Raw genomic sequence first — 13,189 nt, forward strand, 5'->3', positions numbered from 1 at the left:
CAATTAGGTAGCCTTTACCTTTTGTAGAGCTTAAAGTACTTGACAAAAACATCGTTACTGTCTTCTTGAAAAGGGCAAACTGCTGTAGACAGAAATTGAGCAACCTTCTTAAAGTCATGTAGAATGCTGGTTTAGAGTAGAGCTGCAAATGAGGACTCTGGTGCAGACCTGTGTGATTCTTCTAGCCACAGTGCACCCCTTAGAGCAGTCCCACACATTGTGTGGTTTTTTTTTTCCTGCTTGCTTTTAAACTCTCCATCTCCTTCACTTCTCCTCCTCCCACTTCCCCTGAAACATACATGTATTATCATGAACCTCACTGATACACAGCTAGAAGCTATTGCCGAAGTACAGAGAGAAAAAGTGCCTCAACAGTCTTTTAGATATGCTTTTTTTCCAATCACACACTCCTTCCCCTTTTTCCTTTTCTCTTTTTTTGCCCCACCAGTTTTCCTGCTCTTGTTCTTCCCCTTTCTCCTCCACTCCAGTCATATAACACAATCTCTAGCGTTTAGTCCACTCTTGGTTGAAAACAGATGAAGCAACGCTGTCTTCATGCTCTCCCCTAAGGAGACTAGAGCACATCGTAATAATAAAGTCTGAACTTTCTTCTTGATACACAGACAAATTATATCTTTACTTAGTTCATCCTGTTGCTCCTTCTGGCAACAACTTTAAGCATTATTTTCCCTAATTTTAGTCTATCTCTGTTCATTGCATATATAAATCACACCCTGACTCACTGTTTAGCTGATCTACAACATGCATGTATAGCTATTTCAGTCTTTTTTCATGTATCAGACTCATCTAGAACCTTAACAGACTCACTACAATATCTTTTTCTGTACCCTGTTTTTTCCAGCCTGTGTTTATTTAATTCCCTTAACTTCCTTCATAATCCATCCCCTCAAAATTTGGTTAATGAGGCAAATAAAAGGCAAAGAGAAGAAGAGATTCTCTGAAAATCTTTGTTTCTCCCTGTCCCATGGTTATAGGGGAACAATATGCAGTTCTGAAGCAGCAGAATTGGGCAATTTCACACTCAATGTTTTCAATTTCATTTTGAGACCAGTTTAGGGTAGGGACAAATTTAAGTGCAATTATTTTAGATTTTGTGCGATAAATAACTGCTTGGGGTTGTAATAAAGGACTGCCTGCTCCTAAATGAAGAAACTAATCTCTTTGTCCGGCTGGGGATTGCACAAAGTGATTTAATACTTTTGTGTTTGTTCTTTTTTTATTTCAAGGAAAGAGGTTAGATCTCATCAATCTCCCAGATTTTCTGTAGATAACTGCACACAGATTTGGAAATCTGCCCAAACATCACAAATGTTGGGAAACAAGCAAGAAAAGACATTTCCATAAAAGCCCCATTACTCGTCAGGGCCAAGCTGGGAGGAAAAAAACCATCATCCTCACAAATATTTTGCTAACTCTATTACAGGGAGACAATGCCAACACCACCTTTCAAAGTTAGTAGGAAAGGAGTTAACTCTGCTACTCCATCCCTCAGGTAGGTTGCAGTGGTTGCATTCAGAGCTAGGCAAGGAAAGGTCTTCTGACACTCAAAAGAAAAGATCACTATAACAACAGCAGAAAGCTAACACGGAGTACTCCTCCAGGAAGAATTACATGACCCGAAATAAAACAGCTTATGAATAGTTACAAAAGGTTGATGTAAAGGAATCAGACTTCAGCTTTGTTTGACATATGTTGTCTGGGACAACTGCAAAGGAAAGTAATCTACAGCCCCCTGTAAGCTCCCTCACATTCAGTGTCCTAGGACTGCTGCTGCCCAAAAGAGCACCTTGGCAAAAGGTCCCTTGGCAAAGCATGGGCCCCAATAGCTCCAGGTTTTCCTCTCCCCTGCCCTGGTGTCACTCAGGCAAAGATGGTGCCTTCAGGTGTCCAAGGCTCAGGGCAGATATTAAGTGCATCAGGTAGAGGATGTTTGAAGGAAAGCTATGTTTACATTAAATATGTACATAATATGTAAATAAGTGGGTTTTCTTGTTAATCTCCTGTACCCCCCCCCCAAAAAAAAAAAACCTTCATTCTTTTTTTCTTGTGACTCTCAAAAGCACTACCTCCCAAATAAGTGAAAGCCTTCAGATGGCATTCCTCCTAATCACCCTGAAGAGAAAGTAGAGGGAAACTTGAAAAATTAAAAAGAAAATTAAATTTTAAAAATTAAAAATGCTATTGTATTATGATATTTAATGAAAGAAAATACATTTATTTAAAAAGTCTTTTCTTTCATTGAAAGAATATTAACGAGAGTACTTGAGCTCCTGTTTAGGAAACAGGAGTTAGCACTGACGGATTTAATGGCTCTGGGGAGAAGCTAAAGCTCTTAACAGTTCATTTCCAGGTTTCCTAATATCTGAGGGATTTTTAATGCTGCAATTTATTTGTAAAGCAATAACAGTTGTTCGAGGGAAAGTTTGAGATATTAATCAAACTCAACAGAAGCACACTACCTACTTTTCTTTGTATGAAAAATTTCATTTTGTATGGATGGATTAAACACACGTAAACACAAATTACTGATCCACCTGGCCTGTGATTACATGTGTATATTCAAACAAAAAGCAACAGTGGCACACAATACCAGCTTTTATTCTCTGTATCTTTGACCTACCTTTTTTTCCTCCCTCCCCGGCTTTTACAGCAGACATAGTTTGAGGACACATTAAATTTAGTTCATTATTTGCGAGTTACTCAGAGCTTGCTTTTGGCAGTAAGGGGAAACGAAGTACCAAAAGCAAAAGAAGAGTAATAATCATGTCCTGAATAAAAATATTAAAAGCATGAAGGGGAACTGCTGAATTTATTTACAAGATAAATCTCATCTTTTCTAATCATGAGATAAGTCTAAGAGACATTTAAACTATTACTATCATCAAGTGCAGTTTAAGATAAATGTAAATGCATTGTGAATTTACATGAACTGCATATCATTTTGCTTTGGAGGGAAAAAGGAATCAAAATCTAACAACACTGAACCATGCTGTTTCAACATTTGCAGATCAAAACATGTCTTTTTTCCCCTTAAATCATCTTTTTCATTTTTTCATTTTTTTCATAGAAACCATTCAAAGGAAACTTCCATTTTTATTTTACTGAATTTCTTTCACACAAGGACTTTAAAAATTTTCTATGTCAAGTCTACTGGAAACGAATCAAATTTATGTCTGAAAAAATGAGGTTTGCATTCCCCATACATCTCTATTATTTAACCTTTGGAAACCTGAGAGTGAAAATGCTTTCATTTTAATTACAGATAGTCTGTTTTTAGCAGCACTGTCCCAGTGTCTTTGACTTTGTCCTGGTTTTCAGCACATATCTAGGTGCTTAGCTTATCCAAATAGTTTTGACTTCCCTGAACCTGCAGAGTCTTTTTACTACATTCACACCTCTGCTGCTTTACACTTGCCCTCCACATCTGGACTTGCTCCCCACTGCAGTATGCATGGACAGGGCATAGAGCTATCACATCAAACTTCAGCACTGAAGGAGAGAGATGATGTGTCTTGCTAACCTTCTCAGAAAACAAAGAGAAACGGGACAGGGTTTTATAATGTGGGACTGGCAAGGTAGAAGGGCAGGTTCCAGTTTGGATATTAGGAAACATTTCTTCCCAGAAAGAGTGGTGCTGCACTGGCACAGGCTGCCCAGGGAGGTGGTTCAGTCACTATTCCTGGAGGTGTTCCAGAACCGTGTGGATGTGGCACTGAGGGACATGGTCAGTGGGCATGGTAGGGATGGGCTGACAGTTAGACTGGGTGATCTTTGGGGTCTTTTCCAACCTTAATGATTCTGTGATTCTAAGAGACATTGTATTTTGGTGTGAATAGGGAGGAGGAATGGGGAGAGTCGGGCAGGATGTAAGGTACTGAAGGGAACAGTAGAAAATTCAGCTCTATGCTGTCAAAGAGAAGGAAACTAATACAGATTTTAGATTTTGGATTAGTTTCATGCAGCTTTTATGCATATTTTATTATGGGCACAGCCCTATTTTATATATAATACTTCCCTATCATTTTATTTCCATCAGTATGGCTACTCTGCGTGAACAAGCTCTGGAGTGTGAACAGCAAGGGATGCAAAGATAAAGAAGAATTTTCAGCTGGGAGAACATAATAACCCTCCTCTTCCAATATATTTCCTAGGTGCTGCCTATGCACCATTATGTTATTTTAAAGCTGCACCCAAGGCACTTCCTGCGCTCTTACCTCTTCTACTTTCATTATCACCAAGTTGACTTCTTCTGTGATTCAAAAAAAAAAAAAAAAGTCTGTTGTTATAAAACAGACCAGTCAGTCAAATGTGCATTGTTGTTATTACTTCTTTTTCTGCAACTATTTCGTTACCTCCTAGTTCTGGGCAGAAATGATAGTAGGTAATATTAAAAACATAATGAAAAAAGTCCACCCCAGGTTTCCAGTCTCAGGTCTGCAAACACAAGATACTGGTTTGTGTGCTTATCTGAACTGAAGTTGCATTTGCAGGCTTGAAGGTCTCCTCCCACCATCAGTCTCCTAACATAGAGCATCCTCACCAACCCCATATTTCCATACTGTGACAGGATAGAATTTCTGCTTTCAAAACAAATTGGGAGAAAGGAGAAATTATTTTAAACACTGGAATAGGAGCAGATGTGCTCACTTGTCACGAGTGCTTTGCAGTCCTCAGGACAATGCTTAAGATCAGGCAGAACAAAACTAGAAAAAGAAAGGTCATTGAGGCTAAGTGAAGAGAGCAGAGCTTCAACAGAGGAAGCACTTAGAACCCTAGAACCTAGCACTCGTGAAGGTGAAAATTTCTATCCTCTCCATTTCATCTATTCCAGATTCAACACAGATCAGCAGTGATCCACGCTACTCCCTTTTAATCAGGGGTCCCAGTGAGATGATGCTATGATCCTAATCCTTTTTCAAGGTGTCAGTACCAAAACAAGGAGCAGGCATCTGTTTGTAGAGCTGAAACAATGCAACCACTCTTCCAGCCTGCTCCACAACTGCAGGACTTGCTCCTCTGAGAGGAGCTAACTCAGGGGCTATTGAAATAACAGCTACAGCTCCCACTGCTTGATGTCACTGCTGACGATCTCATCAGAAACTAAAGGGGCTGAACCAGTGGTGACAAGACTTTCTCAGCAAAGTGGTCTCTCCAGCGCTGGAGTGTGGCACAGCACGTCTGTGCTGTACCAATTTCCTGGAGCTAACCCCAGATCTCAGTGTGCAAACATCATCTGGTCATTTTCTTCTGATGCCAAATTAGGCAGAGATTAAATGCAACACTTTGTAACAGCTGAACAGGTGGGATTAGAGACATGAGCTCCAAGGAGAGAAAAGGCAAAAACATATGCAAATGACTATATACTTGTTCAGAGGAACAAGGCAAATCAGGGAAAACCCAACATTCTCTACAAAATCTAATCAAATGCAATGTTTAAGATCACAAATTTGAAGAAAATTATCAGGAAACCCAGATGTTCAGTTTTTCCCACAGCATACCTGCACCTGCTACATTACACCTAGGGCAGGATTCATGGCATTTAACTTGAGGCATCAGAATGAAATGGGGGTACAGCCTTCTTCAGTGATCAGCGAGGAGATACAGGACTGTTCCGCAAGCATTTCATGGCACCCTGAGGTGGGTGGGATGAACTACCCTCAGGTGGCACCACCCTCTACACTGCAACAATGTCTAGACCTCTAGCTAGCAGGTACCAAATGTTCAGATGCACACTGACTGAGATGAGGGCAACCTATACAGTATCTCAATCTACGTGTACAGTGGGGAGGAAAGTAAATTCAGGCTGAAAATTGTCCTTTGGCTTTTTTTTTTTTTTTTAACCGGCCCTTTTGTGTCTCAATTCACCAGCTTCACAGTACATTACAAAGCTCTTTTCACACATGGACCCAAATTTCCTCCCAGACAGAGTTCTCAAACCCTCACTGAAGCTGTAACAATTTCTCATATTCCTCCAGGGAAGGTGGTTCAATGGAGTTTTTTGCTTCAGCTTCCAGAGAAGAAGGGCTTATCTGTCACACTAAGGTGTCAGTGGTTTACACTGTTCTTTGGGTTTGCGCTGGTGTTATTGATCATAAATGCACAGGGAATGCCACAAAACTGTAAGTGCAGGTCTGAACCCATGAAATGCTGAGCAAGTTCGATCACAGCTGACTGCTGTAGGCATTGGGGGGATGCTGACAGAAGCAATGTGTGCTTGCAGGAGCAAACCCCAGCCACACAACTCATTTGAAAACTACGTGACTAAGGATAAGTAAAAGCAAAGCTTCTGTAAAGGCCCTCTGTAGAAAACAGACTAAGAACTTACCAGTCTGACTTCGGCATTTTCAGTAGAATATCAATGTATTTACTCTCCACCATATTTTAATTTAATTCATCAAACAAATACGACTCATTAAACATTATGCACCTGTGAAACAGAAGCTCTAAAGGTCAGCATTTTCAATTCATGTTTAAAGAAATCTTGGCCTTTTCTGAAACCACAGATCTTTGTACGTAACCTGCTTCTCCTGCCTGACAAACTACAAAGAGGGAGCTTGATAAAACAAAGATCTCCATTCATAATGTTTCCACCTTCATGCTCTCTGTGGGCTTCCTGCATGCCAAGAGGCTCTTTAGAAGTGAGCTGGTGGGGTACACAGGGCAGCCGCATGAGGTGCCACCTACCCTAGGAGAGATGAGAGAGATGTAAAAAGAAAAATCCTTGTGAAGTTCAATAGGCCAAATCTCCACTTGAATTTGGCGGAGTAAATCTGATCTAATCCTACCACAAGTGATGGGTCTGCGGTGGACTTACACTACAGGAATTGGAAATCAAAGTTGGTCTGCCAAGTCCAAAATCGCAGAGACCTTTTCCCAGCACTTAGGAGGTCTGGCATCAAAAATACTGATGCCTGTTCAGAGAAGGTACAAAATGCGAATGTTGTGTTTCACACTTACAATGAAGTGTTGCTCCAGACCTGGTTTGCACAGATATTAACAACTGTGCAATGCAGGAGGCAGGAGAGCCTCATACAGCACTGTTGCCCAGCTGCCCAGGAAAGTGGTCATGGCAAAGTTCAAAGAGCATCTGGACAAAGCTCTCAGACATAAGGTGTGATTTTTGGGTGGTCCTGTGTGGAGCTAGGGGTTGGGCTCAATAATACTTAGGGGTCCCTTCCAACTTGGGGTATTCTATGAGCTCTTCTCAAGAAAGAAAAGTCTCACTGTGGGTAGAATGGGGCAGAATGACATCTGTAACGGGTGAAGAGGAAAAAAAACCACCCTGTAATTATTTCATTAAATGACTACTTTAGTTCAAAGACTGATTTGGGAAAATATCACTGCCTATTAAATGCATATCATTTGGCAACTGAACACTTGGTCAAAGAACAAGAAAAAAAATTGTAATTAATTTATTCCCATCTACTCACCTAAAATAACCTGCCCTGGGTTATTTACTTACAAATTAAATTAAACAGAAAATGCCTGGATTTCTCAGTCCACTAAATCTCTTTCTGAGGAAATGTTGCCAGTGGTCAGCTTAATCCTCCCCCTTTATTCAATTAGACCTGATTCTGCCTAGTTAAATGTCTCAGATTTGTTGAAGAGTGACTGCAAAAGGAAAAGACTGTCTGCTTGTGCCCCTGTTTGTTTCTGTATGGTGCACAAAGCACAGTCAAGAGGTTCTTCTCAATAAAGGTGCTGCCCTCATCTCTTTCTCACACCAAGTCTGCAGGGAAAAAGGCAGCCCACTTCTCATGGATATTCCCATCAGTCCACAGCAGCTCGGGGGCTGTGGTCAGCCACACTGGCTAGCCAAATGCATACTCAGGCATGAATTGCTGGGTCCCCTGCTCCTTGCACCAATGAGATACTGTTGGATCCAACTGCAACCCAAGGATGCTCCCCTAAGCTGGCAGATACCAGCTGGCCAAAGCTGGTGCTCTCTGCATCTTGCAGCATTCAAAAGCAGTGGTGGAAAGGCCTGTTTGTGCAGTAACTGCCAAGAAGATTGGCTAGGGAAAGGGAAAAATGAAATGTCAGTGGCGAGATGGAATAAAGAAGCACAGTGGAAACAAAAGGGCTTAGCTGGACCAGTTCAGACTGGTTATTTGCTTTAGCTAACACCTATTTAACTTCTGGAGCTGATTAACACTTCTGAGAGACAATAGCTTTATTAAAGATTCAATTATTTTTCAATTAAGATGTCAGAGCTGTACTAAACGTCCCTGAAAATGCCACAGCGTCCTACAGCTCCTTTCAGGGAAAACACAAGCTAGCGTTCTTGGCATTTCTAAGGTAAAACACTGGTAAAAACAAAACTTGTTTAAAAAAAAAAAATCACAATTGTCAAAGTCTTTACACTTCTTAAGGAAGAAGAAAAGAGCTCATTCTTTTGCAGCTCTCTTCTATCTGCTCCTTTCCCTCCTTGGTTTTTCTCTGTTGCAGATAATTCCACATGATTAATAGGATCTCCTCGGCAGTGCTACACAGTTAGCTCTTTTAATCTCTCTTTGAATCTGAGTCTCTCTAATCCCCCAGCCCTTCGGCCCCAGGAGACTCCACCTGAGGATCACAGAACAAGATAGTTCTCTCTGTTTTAAGTTTCAATCTCCAAGCCTACAACTGAAGCAAATTCAAATTTACCTTATCTGCCATGATCATAGAGGAGCCTCCATGGATGCCTAGGATGGGAGTGAGGGTTTGGGCAGAGATGAAGTCCAGGATCTGAGCAATGGCTTCCTGGTCTGTGTCATCAGCAAATACCACCCCTTGAATCTTCCGGTCTGACATGAGGTCACAGATGCGGGTGATTATGCTCTTGGGATCTGTCTCATTCATGGCCACCAGCTCCACCCGGGGCACCACTGAGAGGTGGTGGAAATCATCTTTCTCGTGGGCATCTTTGATGGCCACTTCGTCTGAGGTCCCCACCAGGATGACTGCAATGCCAATGCTTGGGTGGCTTTTTTGCGCATGGGTCCCGCTTCCTGTTGTTGCGAGGACTGCCAGCACCAGCCAAAACCTTGGAGAGTAGCACTCCACCCTGGGCCTCATCTTCAGCTCTTACACTCCCTGAGAAAGAAAGAAACAAAAGGAAAGGGGGAAAGTGAGAGAAAGGGAAAGTGATTAATTGACAAGTCAATCATGCACTCAGCTTTCAAGGCAACTCTATCGATCTTCCTCAGCCACTAACTGTCCTCCCACCAGTACTTCTTGCCCAATGCCCAGTCCTTCCATTGCGTTCATGGCTCTGCTGAAGTCAGAAGGGCTCATACTAAGTTCCGGTCTCTACCGCAGAGTTTGTAGTCAATTCAGAGAATAGCTGTCAGCAGAAGACAGGATCATATCATCTATCTCAGGTCCCATGTCATGCTGAGACCCAAGTCAAAACTGATTGAGAATTGTCCTCTGACAGCTGTTCAGCTGTCTCTGTGAAACTAATTGCTTATGTCAAGCCCATGTCTAAGTGCTTGCCCTCAACACAAAGGAATTATTAATGCTTGTGATCAGTTTGGCCTTCTGCTGGATATATAGGCAGAGAGGCTGAAAGGACCAGACAAATAGGACTCCCTTTTACTGTCTCAGCACAGCATCTCTAGAGTAAAGACAAATGGGCAAGGCCATTGGATGGATGTGGGCGGGTGTTACTCTGCATATGCACTGTGGAGAGACTTCCTACCAAAGGGACACACACTACCCATATCTTTAGTAGTCAGTCAGTCATACGTCTTTCACCTACACAAGGTCCATTTGTTTTTAAAAAGCAAGGAATGCAAAATTTCCAAATGGTCATAGCTACAAATGAATCAGTAAAGTGTTGGGAGGACATGCCCTCCAAGAACCCCATGTCAACACTTTTTGCCAAGAAGCAGAAAGACTCACAGAGCTTATCCTCCACTACCACAGCCAGGGAAGTTACAGTGATCTTTTCCTTGAGCACATCCACTTCATTTTATAATCATAACAGTAGAAATGGAAAAGTCCAATGAAGTCATCTCTCCAGCTCCTGCCTGAGCAAGATTGTTCCTAGCTCTTTATTCACTCTTGTTTTAATAGTACCTCACATTTCCAAAGCACTTTACAAACACTAACAAATTAATCCTCACAGCACTTACAAGGAGTAAGTATTACCAAAATCCTACTGATCTGGTGACAAAAACAGAATAGTGACCTCTTTGGCCACCCACCACCCCTCTGGGGAGCAGCACTGCTCAGCCTGCCTGTCCAGGGTCACTTTGCTGTTCCAAGCAGATTTCAGGCATTTCAAACTAGAGAAGACTTTCCCTTAGCTATTCACACCCAGAAGTCTGTTTTTCAACAGCCAGGCTCACTTAGAATAAGTACACCAGTACTACACCATTGACTGTCTAAGCCTTGGGGAACCCAGAAATTGGACTCTTCCATGCCCTTCACAGCCGCACCTCTCTCTATCAAATGGACAGAAGGCTGCAGTAGCAGGGACAAGACCAAGAAGACTTTGGGGAGGTTGGAAGTCCACCCAACAGCCTGTGTGATGCCAGTCAGCCCCAGGGAAAGGGCTCATGTGACTCCATCATGCCTTGCCCAGGAGAACACAGACACTCAGTACCTGCTCTCTCTCAGCTTAGCATGGCAATGAGAATGTAGCCCACATTGCTATTACCGGATAAATAGCCAGAGAATAAAACAGATATTAAATATGCACTAGAGGAACCAAATCCACTTAGGAGACTGAAAGGGACCACGGGTACAAAGCACCAATCGATTCTAAACTCTCTGACAGATCTACTTTCTGAGAGATGCTCACAAGAACCAAGGGACTTTGAGAGTTTGGCAAAATGAACAGCTAACTTCATTCCAGCAGGACTGTTATCCTCCAATTACGAGTCACTAAATTAGATTCCTTCACAGTGAAATGCAGTCCCCACTCCTGCAATGCTTTATTAACTTTAATGCACTCTGTACGCTCTCTGTCTCTCACTCTCTTGCTCACTCACTTTAATGCTATATTTGCTCTCTTTAAAATATGTCTCCTGCGATCTCTGCATAGTCTCACACAATATATTACGCTTGGTTAGGTAATGGCTAGCTGTGATACACAGGGAGCAGACTGTAGGTTTTTCCCAGCCACTCTCCCACCAGGAATTCTTTTCAGGGCCTTCCAACACATAACTCAGAGAGCAGCAGTGCAGGAGCTACACAGGCAAACATGACAGCTGCCTGCTTTCACACCCAAACATAGACCTTTACCATAGGGAAAAATGCTGGCCAAGAATCCCGTTCTCTTCTCTTCATCTGCATCAAAGCCAATTAATCTCTAGCATCTACTTTCAGAAGCCAGCAGAAGAAGGTCCAGATCACGAAAAGCACTTAGGTGCCAATCTATTGAATGTCTGGCTCATGGGATGTGCCCCCAGACAGATTCTCTCTTCAGCACAAGATGAAGGGGTTCCCTGCAAAGTGCCAGAAGTCTTCCTCCGGAGACACAGGGAGTTGCCAGGGCTAGGAAAAGACCAATGTGAAGAGGTCACAGTGCCACCACAGTCAATGTGCATCTCCTTCCACTTTGGATCCTCAGCCTTGAGCCCTGCTGTGGCTCAGCTAAAGCAATGCTTAAGTAACCTGTGCCTATCCAACCATCCAAGACAAGTCTCCCTCCACCTCTTGCTCAGACATAACTTCTCTGTCATGCTCACAGTGTGTTTCAGGAACACAGACACAAGTTCCTGGCATGTGGACCATCCATCTGAGGCAATAGCAGGTACCAGTACCTGGCTGGGTGCCCTGGTAGGATGGGACCCAGGGATGTGATAAGGCAGGATTACATCAACAAATCATACCCAAACCAAGGGTGGTGGAACCCCCGGTGGTACCCTTAGCTGAGGGCTGCCATTCAGACTCAGTACATTGCCACGAGGCACATGCAGGTTCACAGCACAGAGTTGCACTGTGCAAGTGCAGGCTGTTGGAGATAGGAAAAGGCATCCCAACACCAACCCCATTCTCTCTTTCCTCCTCTAGTCTTTCTCACTATGAGCCCTTTTTTAATGAATGCTAGTAAAGGGCACAGGTGCACCTGTGCAGATATTATAAGACGACTAAAGTGACCTCAGAACTATTGTGAAAAGGTGTTTCTGTATACAACAGCAAGTTTTATCCGTTAACTTCTGCAGTGTTTAAGTGGAAAACTTTGAGACACCCAACTGAGGAAACACCAGAGGTAGTGTAGGGACATCCTTGCAAGCACTGTTGTTTTCTTTTCCTCCAATGAGTATTTACAAATTCACACGGAGAAATTCATAAGATCATGATTAAGCTGCGGTTTTAAAACAGGGAATTTACCTCTAGTTGTCCCAAGTAACTTTAATAATCATCAGATCTAATTTCATCAGCCAAGAGTGACTCTTAAAATGCATCAAGGTATTTCATTACAAAGTATTTTACATTAGTAGGTTTCTTCCCTGACAGTGACATGGGGCAACGCAGTGTCAGGAAGACTTTTCTGTGCTTCAAAACAATTCAGTAAATCTCAAACTCCATTTTAGCCAGTATCATCTCTCTTTTTTTTTTTTTTTTTTTTTTAAAAGACATTATTCCACACTATTATATTCTCCCTTTCTCTCTGGTATAGAATGCGTGAGAGGGATATTAGACAAAGTGCTTTTACAGACATATCTATACTTAGGTATAAATATGCCTGTAAAATGATTATACCTCTATAATCTTATTTTATTTACCAATAAAACATATCCACCGTTGTAGAGGAATGCAGCATCTACTTAATGCTGCAGAACAATATTACACAATCGCTGTTAAAACAGGGAGGGAGACCTAACTTCTCCAATTGAAAATGCAAGAGGAATGTAGGTAGTCAGACAGTAAGTATTCAGTTGGAATTTAGCCAGGACCAAAGGTTAGACTGCTTAAAAATATCATGAGAACCTTATTTGACAGTGCATTTTATGTAGATCATATCTAAGATAAGTATTAATAGAAAATTATTAGCTGCACAGCCAAAAATACAGCTCAGCATTTAGAGATATTTCTGGGAAAGTACACAAATAGGTCACTGTGCATTCAACCGGGCTAACTGTAAATAAAGTGCTACACCATGTAGAGCAAAGTGAGGCAATCTTTAGGTGAGATAAAGAAACTGAGGTAGAAGATGGGATCAGCTCAGTTGTGC

General features: G+C 42.1%; 1 protein-coding gene across 4 annotated transcripts in view; it reads right to left on the reverse strand.

The window, feature by feature from the left end:
- The window catches only part of GRIN2B (glutamate ionotropic receptor NMDA type subunit 2B), a 265,833-nt gene that overhangs the window by 162,390 nt on the left and 90,254 nt on the right, over window positions 1-13,189 (reverse strand). For all 4 annotated transcript variants that reach the window (XM_021377811.1, XM_021377634.1, XM_021377554.1 and 1 more), the window contains one exon: window positions 8,668-9,096. In XM_021377811.1, the coding sequence (XP_021233486.1) occupies window positions 8,668-9,078 (411 nt within the window). In that variant the 5' untranslated portion in view covers window positions 9,079-9,096. The remainder of the gene's footprint in view (window positions 1-8,667; window positions 9,097-13,189) is intronic.

Source organism: Numida meleagris, chromosome 1 (assembly GCF_002078875.1).
Source record: "Numida meleagris isolate 19003 breed g44 Domestic line chromosome 1, NumMel1.0, whole genome shotgun sequence".
Classification (NCBI taxonomy): Eukaryota; Metazoa; Chordata; class Aves; order Galliformes; family Numididae; genus Numida; species Numida meleagris.